Below are 16,913 nucleotides of genomic sequence, written 5' to 3'. Positions count from 1 at the left end.
CCCATATACCGGAGGTGGCAGGTTCAAACCTGGTCCTGGCCAAAAACTGCAAAAAAATTTAGCAGGGCATGGTGGTGCATGCCTGAGCCCAGGAGTATGTGGTTGCAGTCAGCTGTGACAAAGTGAGGACAGTAGGGAGAAAGCTAACTACTTAAATGATAAGGCTGGACATTTGGGGAATTTACCTTGATAATTAAATGCCATTCAACTGTTTAGGATAACAGGAAAAGTTAGGAGTTTGTAACATTTCATTAAAAAAGGAAGTCGTTAGTAGAAAAGGGGGTAAAAAAGCACAGTTAATGTAGCACTCCTGGCTCGGCCCCTGTAGCTCAGTGAGTAGGGTGCCGGCTACATACACCAAGGCTGGCAGGTTCAAGCCCAGCCGGGCCTGCTAAACAATAATGACAGCTGCAACCAAAAAAAAAAAAAAAAAACCAGGCCCAGCTACTTGGGAGGCTGAGGCAAGAGGATTGCTTAAGCCCAAGAGTTTGAGGTTGCTGTGAGCTGTGATGCCACAGCACTCTACCAAGGGTGAGATAATGAGACTCTGTCTCAAAAAACATGCTATACTCCTTCACCTCTCAGCTTCCATTGACTAAGTTGACTATGGTTTTTATGGTATAAAGTCTTTCTATAAACTCAACTATGTGATTTATTTACTACAGTTTAGCATAATCCATAGGACATCATTGGAAAGGTTATACAAACATGTTACAAAGCCAAGAAAAAAGAAGGGAGGAGAAATGAGGTTAACAAAAATTTCCTAAAATGTAGGAAAAGAAAGTATGTATGGGGTAGAGTTGAGGGGAAACAGTGTGTAGGAAGGGAGGAGTAGGGAACAGGAAGTTGGTGGAATTAGATAAGCTTCCTATTTTAAATGTTCGTTTAATGGAACTGATTATAGTATATGAATAATAGAAACCTGAACCTATAAGCTCCATATTTGAACCTTAGTTTCTTGGATTGGCTTACAGCATAAAAGTATAGATACAAATACCCCAAATTTGATGTCTTTAGTCTTTTCTGCATATGGTTATAAATAAAGGAAAGTATCCTTTATTCTAGTATCCCACAAGAGACTTATTATTACCACCTTAATACAAACCTCATAAAGCTTGATAAAAAATAATTTGGCCTATGTTCCAAAGAATAAATTCCAAAGGGATTTGCCATTGTTTCCGGTGATGTTGCTTAGAAATTTTGTTGTTTTCCTATATTTTTCCTTAGAGGTCAAATAACAGATTCTGGTTTGTTAAACATGAAAAAGAAGTGTCGAATTTCTGATTGCCAAGAGACAAAGCTACTGGTGGTCTAAGGAGGACATGAGAGACCTCAAAACTGAAGTCTACTGAACTGCGGGATTTTTTTTGGCAAGTGAAAATGGCAGTTTGTCCAACACAAGTAATGAAGAAGAGAGAAGGCAGTCGTAAGTCTGATGTTCCAAAAAATCACGTCTGTATTTGCGTCACTGGAGAAAGTGTGTAAAGAAGCCACACTAATGAAATTATGGTAGCAGAGTTAGTAGTTAAATACTAGTTACTTATATCACAAAAACTGTTTGGAGGTTTATGGGACTTCCAATAATTACATTCATTTGTTTTTGAGTTAACAAAAGCCAAGCTACTAAATCCTTTAATAAACTACATTGAAATTTTCCTGAAGTTTTAGATTAGAAAGGGGAAAAAAACTCTTACTCAATTTAAGAAGTGTAAATGACATTAAAAAAAAATGCTCCTTATGTTTTAGAATTCTTCCTCTCAGTTTAACTTTGAATCATAATTCAATTACAAAAAATGGAAAATATGAAGTTTTCTTCCTACTTAGGGCAACGATAAGGAAAAAAAATCTATTGAGTTGATAGGTGGATAGAACTTTTTATTTGTAGAAAGCAGGAACAAGCAAGAATTGAAAAGATGCTATGAGTTGCTAAAAGGTAGCCAGTCCCCCAATCAGGCTCCTTTTATTTTAAATTTAACTTATATTGATTCAACAACATTCTTGCCTTCTGATTTTCAATAGTGCTATCTTTAAAATATATCTATGCTGGGAGGGGCCTGTGGCTCAAGGAGTAGGGCGCCGGTCCCATATGCCGGAGGTGGCAGGTTCAAACCCAGCCCCGGCCAAAAAAAAAAAAAAAAAAAAAATATATATATATATATATATCTACGCTACACTTTATGAATTATATCAGGGTGTTATATTTAGGATGAAATTTCAAGATAAAATATTATACATAATAGATAATTGTTCATTGAGCAAACCACAACACAAAAGAAAGTATAAGCTCAATGATATTTTTTTTGGAAGCTTTCAGTGGAGAAATACAAAATTAATTTAAATACTCTCCTATCACTGTAAAGTGAATAAGGCTATCTAAAAAAAGGGAAGCTTTACTTTTAATGACCTATACAGATCTAGAAAATGCTAGACTCTGACATGAACTCTGATCTTGTTGGCCACCAAGGGGTGTTAATTTGGAAGATGAAAGAAAGGCACTGAGAACCTGCAGATGGATAACTGAAAAATTATTGTTGGAGCAGAGCAAAAGAACTATCCCACACATTACTATAAGCCTAAGAACTGTTACTGCTATTGTGTATCTTTAAGAGCTTTCTTATGAGCCTTCATAGCAGAGTGCTGTTCCTTTTGTCACAACTTCTAAAGAGTTAAGAAGCTATTTAAATGAGTCAGAATGAAAAATATGAAGTCAAACATTAAGATAGTTTTCTGCTAATGCCTTTTGTTGATTATCATTTTTTTATATATCGTCTAAAATTCTTCTGACATTTAAAGCTATTATACGCTAATCCTCTAAAGATTCCCTCTGCTGTGTGTTTCTACCCTGTTTGTCTTTCTTTTGTGGGGACAGAGGTATGATATTATAGCAAATTCAAGGCAGATGAAGTAAATTTTACTGGCACTTAGCAAAATAAACAGAAGTCAAGAATTAAACATTTTGGCTCGAAAGGATTGTTAGGGGTAAACCATCCTACACACTATCTAAATTATTTTAGCTGTAATACCCATGGCACAAAAATATGATATGGAGAATAAATTCCTGAAGAGATACATTCTCTTCAAACACACTGTGAACAATAATTTGACAAACTTAGCATCCTAGGTTTATCATTTTCTCCATTAGTTGTTTTTGTTTTTGTTTTTTGAGACAGAGTCTCACTATGTGGCTCTAGGTAGAGTGCCCTGGTGTCACAGCTCACAGCAACATCCAACTCTTAGGCTTAAGCGATTCTCTTGCCTCAGCCTCCCAAGAAGCTGGGACTACAGGCACTCACCACAATGCCCAGCTACTTTTTGGTTGCAGTTGTCATTGTTCTTTGGCACTGGATTTGAACCCACCAGCTCTGGTGTATGTGGCTGGCGCCCTAGCCGCTGAGTCCAGGCACTGAGCCTCTCCATTAGTTTTAAAAGATTATTTTGCATTCCCAATTCTCTTAACATTTTACTTACTCCCCTTGTTAAATTATTTTTAAATTAAAATTAATTTCAGTTATCAGGTATATTATAAGAAAACAAAGTACTCAAATGTACAGTAACCAAATATCTTTCTATAACTCTAAGGCAGACTGGCATCTGTGTAATATACCAGTGTGTTGATGGGTGATGATTTTTCGGGGATGACTGAAAATTAAAACCTCCTGAGGCTCATAGCACAAAATATATTTTCCAGAGACTATTCAGCTATAAATAAAAATAGTCACAGCAAAAAACTAGTTCGTAGAAACAAATTGTTTCACAGCAATTGAATGTTACCTACAGATAGCTATAATGAAAAATATATGATACTAGTATTAAAATATCCTGAGCATACAATTATAGCAACAGTGATATTAGTGAAGAATAGATGAGGATCAAGGGCGGCATACATAATATTGCCAACTAGATATCATCTAGTCATCCTGTCATCTTCTACCTTTCTCACACATCAAGAAAAGCAAGAAATTTAAAACTTGGACTTAGTAATATTCTTATTTACTGCTTTCTAACAAAGACAGATTTTGAAAAAACAAAAGGGAAAATACACAATTTAAAGGCTGCCTTCTGCACACTAAGAAGTTAAGAAGATTGCACCCAGCATGGCTGATTTTAAGTTCCCTTTCAAGGCATCATGGGAGAGTTCAAAAGGTAGCCTAAATGATTGAAAAAATCATAATCTGAAAAAATGGCATAATAATTCTTCACACATGGTTTCCTTAGAGGCTGGTTTACTGACTTCAGCAGAGAATAAGTAATTTTTGTAGATCATTGCCAAAAATATGAAAAAGTGATGTGTTTTTAGGTTCTCTGGATACTCAAGCCATGGCAAAGCATAGGTAACACAGCAGGGGCTTCCAATTGGTGGCTAACTGTTGCAGTTTTCTGGTTAGACGAAAGCTGTATCCAAACCTTGCATTTGATTTAAGATAGAATACAGAGGAAGGAGGTCACTTGGATTTCATTTATTCTAACTCAAAGTTACTACTCATATGGTCTATTACTCTGCTAAGTTTTGCTTCTTCTTTCTTTTAATTAGATTCAAATAGACCTGGTTAACTATGTAGTTGATGTGAAGGATAAAATATTTTTATTTACAATTTCCATCACTGGCTAAATTATACAATTAATTAAAGAGACAAATGTTTATTTGCATTTCTGCTCTATCTACATTTAATAAATATAGAATATCAAGTAATTGAACATGAAGCTTTCATTTTCAATAAACAGAGTGAGGCCAAAACAACATAAAAAAGTTGTCCCTGTATCTCCCAAACCTTCACATGCTCAATAACCATTTATCTTAATATTGATTAGTACAACTTAGGTATCATAAAACAAAAGAAATACATATTATTAATAATATAATAGTTACATATAGTTTTAAAACAATGAAACAAATAACACATACGTTATTAACTAAACCCTTACCAGCGTTTTTCACAGCTGTGATTATACATGAACTAGTAGGCTCCTCCTTTTAACTACATCATTGATCAGTGATGAGGAACCTACCCTGGAGTTCTCTGGACCATGGAAAACCACACTGAGGTCAAATCCAAAAAAGGTTTTAAGGACTTTAATTGTGCTTATGGCAACTACATCTTTTTGGTATCTAATGAGAACTCTATTTCATGCTTGATTCGTTTCACAAGGTCCAAGGTGTGTAACATCTTGATGAACATCTTTAATAATCATTTGGAGCCAGGCGGTGCCTGTGGCTCAGTCGGTAAGGCGCCGGCCCCATATACCGAGGGTGGTGGGTTCAAACCCGGCCCCCGCCAAACTGCAACCAAAAAACAGCCGGGCGTTGTGGCGGGCGCCTGTAGTTCCAGCTACTCGGGAGGCTGAGGCAAGAGAATCGCTTAAGCCCAGGAGTTGGAGGTTGCTGTGAGCTGTGTGAGGCCACGGCACTCTACCGAGGGCCATAAAGTGAGACTCTGCCTCTACAAAAAAAAAAAAAAAAAAAAGAAAATAATCATTTGGAGCCAATTCATCTTTAGGTAATGGAAGTCACATTTCCTTAGGCCAGCATCCACAACTGGCAATGGATACATCAGAACCACCACAACCAAAGAGATTATTCAATTCACATTTTAAGACAGCCAAAGAAAACAGAGTTTAAAAATGTCTAAGTATCTGAAGAGACTGTTTTGGCAAATATGGTTTCAAAAAATACAAGTCATTAGCTTCTTACTGTGGAAGTCGGACTTTCCCAATGCACTATTTTTTACTGGCAAAGGATTCACCAAGCTCTGCCAGTAAAAAGGGAAGAATTGTTGGAAAAGTGATCTATGTACACAATTCCAGTTAAGTTATAAAAGCAATATGTAATTTAGTAAAGGCTTGTGCTACACTATTATGACAACAAACATTAAATCAGAATCAATTATCTGCCACATTTGGAACACAATGGTATTACTCACCAAAAGTCTTGTATAAAACTTGCTTAAAAAGGAGAAAAAAGTTAGAAAATGCCAGCAGGTGTTCCAGGAACATTCATTAATAATAAGATTCACATTTGGGGATCAATTAATAGGTTATAAATCTAAAGGAACTTCAGATCTTATTTTATGTATGAGAGGACTTAGGCCTTGAGAAGTGACATGACCTGAACATGGTCACACAGGAATATATGACAAAGCTAAGAAACTACCATGTTGCATCTCAGAAGTCCAGGGGAAAGATCTGAGTGTACCCCGAGGCCTTCACATTGTCTCTCAGAGAAACAAGTACTTTCTGGGACTGTCACCATTCTTTTTTTTTTGTGTGTGTGTGTGTTTTTTTTTTTTTTTTTTTTGGCCGGGGCTGGGTTTGAACCCGCCTCCTCCGACATATGGGACAGACGCCCTACTCCTTGAGCCACAGGCGCCGCCCTGTCACCATTCTTTTATCACACAGGGTAGTACTCCCCGAGTAACAGAAAAAGGCCTGGAGACCCAAAGGCAAGGTAATGCTCACCACTCTGTGAATTGTTACTTGTGATAAGTGAAGGACTATGTTGGCTTCTCTTCACAAGATTTTATATTAATTAATTATATTAAATAATTAGTTTATTTATCTATAGATTTACCAGTATATGACAAGTGAGGCAAAGCAAATATGAAATACAACCCAGGAAGAAGAAGCCAAAGTAGTTCATCCTGATATCCAGGAAGTCTGAAAATTAAACAGAAAAATCTGTTTTTTAAAATACTCTGTAGGACTTTCTATGTCTACCTGTATAAAAGAATCATCACTACATATTGGCAGTGTACCAATTCAAGCTTTCTGTACCAGAGAATAATCTGAAGAGGCTTGAAAAACACTTTTCCACTGTCTTATTACAATAATTCAGGAAGGAATTAGGAGAAAAGACTAAAAGTATTTTTTTTTTTTTTTTTAGACAAAGTCTTACTATGTTGCCCTGGGTAGAATGCCTTGGCATCACAGCTCACAGTAACCTCAAATTCTTTGGGCTTAAGTGATTCTCTTGCCTCAGCCTCCTAAGGACCTGGGACTATAGGTGCCTGCCACAATGCCCAGCTATTTTTTTTTTTTTGCTGCAGTTGTTATCGATGTTCAGCTAGCCAGGGCCGGGTTGGGACCTGCCACCCTTGGTGCATGTGGTTGGCACTATAACCACTGTGCTATGGGTGCCACTGTGAGGGGCTATTACAAACCAAGTTGCTACTGACTTGAAGAATATTATACTGTAGAAAATGATAAGAAACTCAGCATAGTTGCAGTATAAGACTCTGCTTATGGAGCAGTAACTCTTATTTTTAAATGACAAGAATATAATGGCACTGAAAAAGGATAAATCCTATCAGTGCCTTTTCAACAAGGGGAAAGACCTTGTAGTACTGTTAACTCCCTTTTGATGGTTTAGAGATGGTTATTTATTTATATTTTTTGTAGAGACAGAGTCTCACTTTATCGCCTTGGGTAGAGTGCCGTGGCATCACACAGCTCACAGCAACTTCTAACTCCTGGGCTTAGGCGATTCTCTTGCCTCAGCCTCCTGAGTAGTTGTGACTACAGGCACCTGCCACAACGCCCGGCTATTTTTTTTTGTTGCAATTTGGCTGGGGCCGGGTTTGAACCCTCTACCCTTGGTATATGGGGCCGGCGCCCTACCCACTGAGCCACAGGCGCCACCCTAGAGATGGTTATTTTTACAATCTTGGGAATAGATTTTTATACTGTTTATAAATATAGTATTTACATTGTTTGTATAAATACAGTAATTTTTTTCAGAAAGGTTTTTTTTTTTTTGAGACCATGTTATTTTCCCTTTTATTAAACCAATTCTCTAAAAGCCAGACCATAGGCTTCTAGAATTCAGATTCTATAACCTGTAGGTAACGTGTACAATGGGTGGTAAACTAAAGACTATACTTATAGACAAAGTAGAACTTATACAATTATGTTGATAAGAATATTCCTCTACATTAACAACTAAAGCTAAATTTTGTAAACCTCTTTTATTTATTTATTTACTTATTTATTTTTGTTGCAGTTTGGCCGAGGCTGAGTTCGAACTCGCTGCCCTCGGTATATGGGGCCGGTGCCCTACTCACTGAGCCACAGGTGCCGCCCCTAAAGCTAAATTTTGAATGGTAAATAAGCAAGAGAAACCCTTCCCTTCATACCCTGAAGTTGAGAAAAATCTGGTATTTTAATGAAAATCTAAAATATTGTTGGGAAATGAAATACTTTTCAATATTGATGATGCAATTACTGATGAAGGTGCACTATGGAATTACCAAGGTTAGACTCCTATTTATGGCCAGTAGTCAAATTTGTTTTCCTTTCCATCTACATTCTGCTGTTCTGTTATACTCAAGGAACTAAACCACCTTATCAGAGTGAACAGGTGCTTAGAAGACTAACACAGAAAACAGAAAGGCATATCATCATCCTGGAGATTCTTCCCACGTCAGTGAAAGAATTGGATGCTTCAATCATCCAGATGTCAATGTATCTCTAATGACTCTTTTCCATTCCTGTGAGCATTTTCTAAAACAGGGTGGTATTGTCATCTGTTCCTCTAGTTAAAGTTATTGTTTTGTAAAGGAATGGATATAGGACCAACTAGTTATGTAGATACAGCAGACGAACAATATTTTAGGTGATGATTTATGACATTAGAAGGATCATACTCCTGGAAAAATGCTAAGTAGTTCAGAAAAACCAATAAATCACGTTTAGCAATACCCATGGGCATGATCAAGGGGCTTTAGACTGAAATCAAAGAATAAAAATATCCTCAATTAAAATTATAAGGCTAGATTCATGAATATCAATGATGTAGTAGGGAAAAAACACAGTGGAAGAACTACCAAAAAATTATTAGGAGGAAAAATGTAAATAGAAAATAAATCCAACAGCCTAAAGAAAGTGTGTATGTGTTTATGTGCATGTGTATATTTATATAGAGTAAACCTGAAATTTCAAAATAAGTATCTCTTGGGAATCACTAACATTTAGTGGAAAGAAACTTATGAATGAGAACTGGCATTTGAAAGGAATGCCTTAGAATATTTAACTATAAATCAATACATGTAGACATATATGGAAATTCTTGAACATGGGATAAAGAAACTCCTAAATGAGGCTAAAAAATAATGAAAGTTGTCATTAATGAGATACAGCATACTTTTAGCCACCATACAAGATGGAGGATTTCAATAAGGCTTTCCTAAAAGACTAATACAAAGATATAGATATGATAGTGGGACGTTACCTATCTATATGTACTGGAAGCTTGATTTTGCCAAAATCAGAGCATCTGGAAAACTTCTATGTTGCTTTGCTGAAAATTTAATTCTTCTTCTTTTTTTTTTTTTGAGACAGAGTCTCACTATGTTACCTCTGGTAGAGTGCTGTGGCGTCACAGCTCACAGTAACCTCAAGCAATTCTCTTGCTTCAGTTTCCCAAGGAGCTGGGACTATAGGAGAAATTTTAATTCTTAAACAGATAAAAGAAGCAATAGGGAAATGTGTTTAACTATTTTATATTTAAGTTTCAACATAAAGGCCAAAATGAATGATGATGTAGAAGTGACAGGAACTCTGGTAGTGACCATACCAGGACTTGACAATCCTGGGCATGGTCAAACATGAAGTGTACAACTGCTGAAGGAAAATTTGACAGTCACTCATGACATACTGGAGAAACGGGAGAAAGGGTGGATTTATAGATGATTCAGTATCATATTCTAAAGCATAATGACTGGCCGATTCTTATCAACCTTGAAGGAAACTTCTACTTGGTTTAGTCCTACAAAACATTTTAAATTGATAACTTGAAGAAATGGGAGCATACTGATACATTTCCAGGTGATACAAAGCTGGGAAGGAGAGTTAATATGCAGGATTGAACAGTCAACTCAACAGATATTCATTGAATACCTTTATGGGTGCCAGGTATAAAAATTAATATGAAGATTAATCAAGATATCATTCTTCCTCTCGTGGTTCCATTTTCAACTGGTGATATAAAAATATGTAGAAATAATCACAGAACAGGGTATGAAGTGATAAATTCCAGAAAGATTACAGATAAAGTGGTTAGCTAGGTCAATGAAGGGAGATATTAATTCTAGCTTTATGTGCTGGTGGGTCCAGAATATTGGATGATTTAGTGGAAGCATTCATAGGAACATGTCAGATGAGTAGAATTTGGACATGTAATAAGGGGTGGAAGAACATGGAGCTTATATAGGGAAAGGTTTGTGGTTTTGTCTGACCAAAGAATGGAATTCAGGACAGGGAGTAATAGGAAATAAAAGTTGGGCAATAAGATTCTGGGATACAGGTTGGCGCAATAAACTAAAAACAATAAAACTCAATTTAACTTGGATAAATTTCTAGTTTTAGGATGACAATTTGATGTTGTCACCCCTTTCTTCTCACAAATCACCCTCAAACAATTAGACACAGAACACAACCGCTAGCTTTACTGACACAGAGGCCCATATGAACCACATTACATAACAATTTAGAGCAGTCAGAATTATTCATTACTCAGCATAGCAATGGAAGGCCAAGCCCATGTTCCTGAAGAGGGAGACACCATGAAAGAGCAGCACTTGATTGTGAAATAGAAACACTGCACTAAAGACAGGAAGGAGGCAAAAGGCCGAAAACAGGAAGACGTGGCTATAATCAGTATAAGACCGAGGCAGAGCAGTTGAACCCTTGATCACACTCAGTGATAACAAGCACAAAGGATGAACTTGGAAGTGAAGTACCAAGTACTACTAGAGAGTTAAATCTTTCTTTTTCCTTTTTTTTTATTGAGACACTGTCTTGCTCTGTTTCCTGGGCTACAGGATGCGGTGGCCTCATCCTATCTCACTGCAACCTCAAACTCCTAGGCTTAAGTGATCTTCCTGCCTCAGCCTCTCAAGTAGCTAAGACTACACGTTTGTGACATTATGCCTGACTAACTTTTTTAGGTTTTTCTTGTATAGATGGGGGTCTTGCTATTGCCCAGGTTGGTTTCAAACTCCTGGCCTCAAGTGATCCTCCTGCCTCAGCCTTCCAAAGTGCTAGGATTATAGGTGTGAGTCACTGTGCCTGTCCAAGGCTTTCTTTTTTAAATAAAACAATTTATTATTTTCTTAAATGATTTTAGATTTAAAAGTATGAATGATGTTAATATGTAGTTTATAATATTTTATTTTATTTATTTTTTGAGACAGAGTCTCACTTTGTTACCCTGGGTAGAGTGCCATGGCATCATAGCTCACAGCAAACTCAAACTCTTGTGGTCAAGCAATCCTCTTATCTCAGCCTCCTGAGTAGCTGGGACTATAGTTGCCTGCCACAACACCTGGCTAGTTTTTCTATTTTTAGTAGAGATGTGGTCTTGCTCTCATTCAGGCTGGTCTCGAACTTCTTTTTTTATTTTTCTGCTTTTATGTTCCACTTTATTATATTTTTTTTATTAAATCATAGCTGTGTACATCTATGCAATCATGGGGTACAATGTGCTTGTTTTATATACAATTTGAAATATTTTCATCAAACTGGTTAACATAGCCTTTATGGCATTTTCTTAGTTATTGTGTTAAGACATTTATATTCTACATTTAGTAAATTTCTCATGTAACTTCTGAGTTCAAGCAATCTACTCGCCTTGGCCTCCCAGAGTGCTAGGATTATAGGTGTGAGCCACTTCATCCAGGCAGTTTATAATATTTTAAACATGTCTTAATAAGAAGAGCTTTTTTTCCAAAATACATTTCTCTATGTACCAAGTACCAACTCTAGAGATTCTAATTTTGTAGTCTGGGGCCCAGGCACTTACATTTGGAATTTTCTCATTCAGAAAACTGTGGAGTTAGTGTAAAAAAAGAAATCTATCATCAAAACCTGTCACCAGATAAAATAGTGTAGAGAAAAATATAGGCCTTTTCATTCATAAGTAAATACTATATGCTCGGTATTATTCTAGGAATGGGAATAGTGCAGTACATACAATAAATTCCTTGTCCTTGTGGAGTTTATAAGCTAGTAGAGGAAAGACACAAAGTAAATATGTAAAACGTGAATAATGCTGGAAGCTGATACACAGAAAAATACAGCAGGGAAGAAGTAAAGAGAATTGGGCCAGAGAACCTTACAATTTAAAATAGGGTGGTCAAAGAAGGCCTCACTTAGAAGGTGATATTTGAATAAAGATTTAAAGGGAGTAAGGGAGCAAATCATGAATATACAGGGCATATACAAACTCCTAGACTCAAGTGATCCTCCTGCCTCAGCCTTCCAAGTAGCTGAGACTACAGGTGTGTGACAACATGCCTGACTGACTAGGGAAAAGTATTTTAGACAGAGACTTGCTGATGCAAAGGCCCTGAGACAAAAGACTGGCCATATATTTACTCAAGGAGCATTAGCGAGGCCAGGAGAGCTGGGGGAGTGAGTACGTGAGATCATAAAGGCAACATGGGAGCTAGACTGTACAGGATCTCAGGGGCCTGCCTGTAAAAGACATTGGCTGTTACTCCTAGTGAGATGATAAACTTAGTGAATTGAAACAAAGAATATTTAAAGGACCAACTATTTGTATGAATACATACATACAGTATAACCCCCCTCCCCAGTTGAGCACCTCCCTACTTTGACCACCTCCTTGAGTTGATCTAATTTTCATAGAATGGACATGCACCACATGTACTTATCTGCACAGTGGGCCTGGTTCCTCATACTGACCACCTGCATACATTGACCAGTTTGCTACAGTCCCTTGGGTGGTCAACTTACAGAGCGTGTTGTGTGTATGTGTAAAACTCTAAAAAGCAATGGAACTTTAAAAAGTAATTAATAACAAAAATAAAAATTGTAAGTAGTGTCTGGAAACATTGCTAAATAAATCTAGACAATACCTAATACAGTATCTTAGAATAAATGTTTAATAAATATTTCTGGAACAAATGGACAGTGGATTTACACTGAAATGGAAAGTTTTTTTGAAATTGTTATAAAATCAGATGTAAGAATTTAATATTTATCTCAAATAAATACAGACTTTCATAAAAGACTTCAGGACATTCTTACAGATATCTGCCAGTAGCTTTCCATATTACTTATTTTACATAGGAATGGCAAGAAGACACTAACATAAAATGTCTTTCAAAGACATTTTGAACATTTTCCTCTTTTGTTTATAAGAGTCAAACGTGGTTTTTAACAAGTCTGTCTTTCAATCTTTATTCAAACTGGCTCTGCTTTATTCTTAATTTTAAAACTTCATGTTTTTATCCCAAAGTTTTTTGGTTTTCTTTTTTTTTCCTGCCGAAGCTATAGGCTTCAGAGAAAAAAATAAAGGGTTAAGAAAAAAAGAAATTTTTAAAGTGACAAATCTATTCCTTTTGATAGCTAAGGAAGTGAATATACTTTTCTTTTCCCCCATAGCTTCAAAATGAATGAATCTATTCTTTCTGGCTATCAAAGAGTGTTTGCTTTTAAATTATTTTGGTGATAATGCCATGGACAGCAAAACAAAACCGTTCTTTAGTATTAGTTCTGTACTTCTTTTGCCTGGTAATAGTAATAGAATTTACAAAAGCACTAATTTTTTGATTAACAGAAAAATGGATAGCTACCTCTTTCAACCACTGAAATAGAACTTCCTACAGTAATGAAAAGAACTTAACTTCTATTAGAGACAACTGCAAATATTATCATACCATGTTATGATTTTTTTAGAGAAAAATATGAATTTTGAAGTCATATACTATTAAGAACATTACTTTACATGGCCAAGAGATCATTGATAGATGAACATCAGAAAAAATTATTTTAAAAAATTATTTGTGCTGGTATATGGGAATTAAGCTAAAATCAAATGATTTACCAAATGAATTATCTACTTTCATTGCTTTCTGATACATCTAAGATAACTTTGTGTAAAGCAAGAAAATTTACATTAAGTCTTTACTAAACTGTGTTAACTTGAAATATATGATCAATTATTAGAAAGATTTGATTTCTGGCTACTTTTTTATCAGGGTATTAATTAAAATAGAAAAGAGTGAGAGAATAGAAAACTTGGTCACTCGGTTTAGCAGTTTTCTCAGATTGAAAAAGTAAGAATGAAACCTCCAGGTTTAAGAATTTCAAATGAGGCTGCTAGACAGAGAAGACAGACTAAATTAGCTTACCACTTGAACCATTTTGAGATATCTGGCATATCTTGGATCCTTGGCTACAGTTAAGATATTTTCTGCTGAAACTTCACTTTCCTGTGGTCCAGAGTCTTGTGTACTGTTCTGCTGTAGAGAGCATTTTGTATAAATCTTTAGACAATTCACAAAAGGGGTCCATCATGTTACTTAAAAGGGATGTTTCTGTCTATAATTCTAAGGCAATAAGAATCAGACAAAATCATATTTCTAAATTTAAATACCAATAATTTAAAAATGGGATATATGTTTCTAAATATCTATAAATACTTAAATAGGACTTCAGAGGAAGCTACACTTAATATTAACACTATGTTAGTTCTTAAAATGCAAATATATTCATGCATTAAATAATTAAAATTCGCTTTACTCATTCTGAATTATAAGGTGCCTCTATTATTTTAATAAAACTTTTAACAAAACTAATATAACTATTTTATTTGTCAACTCTAACAGAAAGTGAATTGATTTCCTAGGTACCTACCATCTATCCAATTCAACTGCTTATTAAATGATCTTATTCTAAGTAGGAATGGCTCTTCTAACTTTTTAGAAAGTAATTCCTGGAGAATTTTTGAAAGAGAAGCCAGTTTCTCAGACAAAATTACATTGTATATTTCAGCTACTGATATAACTATTAGTGGTAACACTGTCCACAGAGTGGTTAAGATTAAATACTACATATTACTTATAATGAAGAATACTCAGGAATGACCTTTTTAGATACAAATAGTTTGTTATACAGGTAGTCATCACTTCCACGATAGATACAGTGTTAACTGAAACTTGTCCACATGGAAACCCTATCCTTGCTTAAGTGCAAAGCTAGGACTGCTTGTACACAGGATTTGATTTTTCCATGAAATTAAATATTTAGAATAAGCTTACTTTTTGAATATCACTCATTATCTGTACATATTGTTAAGAAGAATTTCTTCAACAGTATGAAATCACTTTTATGACTACACTGAAATGTAGGAAAAATTAATTTGAGGTAAAATGTAAATAACTACCTTTAAATCAATTCATGGTCCTTAAAAAAAAAGTAAATTATATATTAAGGTTTTTCTCTCAGATAATTCAAATATAAATTAAATCTGTCAAAATCTCTGAAGCAAATAAAAGATCCAAAATTCCTTTAGGTTTCTCCTATTACGTGATACTGTTAAATGAACAAAAATAATTTTTGTGTATATATAACGCATATGTATAGTATTTAAAAATCCAAAACACTGTTAAATAAAAAATTCAAATGATATCTCAGTACATTTTTTATAAATTTATGGACATTAGCTCATATAACAGCACAATAGAGCAAATGAGAACTACATCCCATACTTTTGCCTAATAAACAAGACCTCAACAAGGTTTAATTATATAATATCTTACACCTTTGCTACTTGACTGACCCAATAAATCTTTTACCATATCTCTCAACTGTCTTTCATTTTATTCTCAAATTAATCTCAATCTGCACAACTGGATTTTCTATTGTGAATAATGATAAAATCTAAACCATGAAATTAAAGTTGCAGAAAAATCAGTATACAAACCTTAGGTCTTTGACTCATGCATAAACTAGAGAGAGTAATAAATGAATGGTTTTTTTAAAAAGTGCATAATTATCCCTTATTTGATAATTGAATCGACTGTAATGTCAATGAAAACTCTGTAGTAAGTAATACTTAAGTCCATTTCAAAACATTTTATGTAAAATACACCAATTAACAATGACCAAAAAAGGGAGAACTTGCCTTTGAATATTAAGAGCATGTTGAAGTTATTTTATTAAGCTAATCATACATGATTTTATCACGATTTTTTTTTTAGTAACCATTGTTATGAAGTATATAGCTATTAATATAATTCATTAATCATCTTTTTTTTTTTTTTAGAGACAGAGCCTTAATCTGTTGTCCTGGGTACAGTGCCGTGGCATCACAGCTCACAGGAACCTCCAAACTCGGGAGCTCAAGCGAGTCTCCTGCCTCTGCCTCCCAAGTAGCTGGGACTACAGGCGCCTGCCACACGCCGGCTATTTTTTGGTTGCAGCCATCATGGTTGTTTGGCGGGCCCAGGCTGGATTTGAACCCACCACCTCAGGTGTATGTGGCTGGCGCCTTTGCTGCTTGAGCCAAAGGCACCAAGCCATTTTTATCACAATTTTTGAAACCTTAAAAAGTAACAGGACTTCATCAATCCTCTAAATAAATTAATATAGTAGATAGTTTTAAAATAAAGTTGCCAGAGAAATACTAGGTTATCCCGAATTTGCAAAGAAAAATTAGAAATTCAGCTATGATTACTGGTAATCAATTTTTGTGGACCTTAAATAGGTGAGAACCAATACAACTGTGCAGAAGTTTTAATACATATATTATAGATGGCATTCATAATAGCACCTGGAAAAATTCAAATTAATATTCAATGTTAGACAGATACTACTTAAAAATTTTACAGAAATATATGATAACTATATCCACCAAAGAATAACTACTAGGTAGAATAGAAATACTCTTAACATTTTTTACAGATGTCTTGTTTTAGAAAGATTCACATTCAAATGAGAGAACTTCATAAAGTTAAACTCTTCTACAATATTTGGATTTCTTCTTGTATATTATATATACAGTATTTTAGTGTCCATCATAATGGAATTACCTATATTAATCAACAGGTGTTATACTTTCTATTATCTAATTCTTAAGTAAATAATCATCTAATTCGTCACCCAAAGACATACCT

The 16,913-nt window shown here is 35.1% G+C and overlaps 1 protein-coding gene across 3 annotated transcripts in view; it reads right to left on the bottom strand.

The window, feature by feature from the left end:
* The window catches only part of WASHC3 (WASH complex subunit 3), a 50,334-nt gene that overhangs the window by 19,369 nt on the left and 14,052 nt on the right, over window positions 1-16,913 (bottom strand). Inside the window, exon 5 of one of the 3 annotated variants that reach the window (XM_053582969.1) lies at window positions 14,148-14,258. The exons of 1 other annotated variant lie outside the window; for it this stretch is intronic. In XM_053582969.1, the coding sequence (XP_053438944.1) occupies window positions 14,148-14,258 (111 nt within the window). The remainder of the gene's footprint in view (window positions 1-14,147; window positions 14,259-16,913) is intronic. One more of the 3 variants, XM_053582970.1, reaches the window with a different exon arrangement.

Source organism: Nycticebus coucang, chromosome 3, assembly GCF_027406575.1.
Source record: "Nycticebus coucang isolate mNycCou1 chromosome 3, mNycCou1.pri, whole genome shotgun sequence".
Lineage (NCBI taxonomy): Eukaryota > Metazoa > Chordata > Mammalia > Primates > Lorisidae > Nycticebus > Nycticebus coucang.
This window is presented reverse-complemented; position numbering and strand designations above follow the sequence as displayed.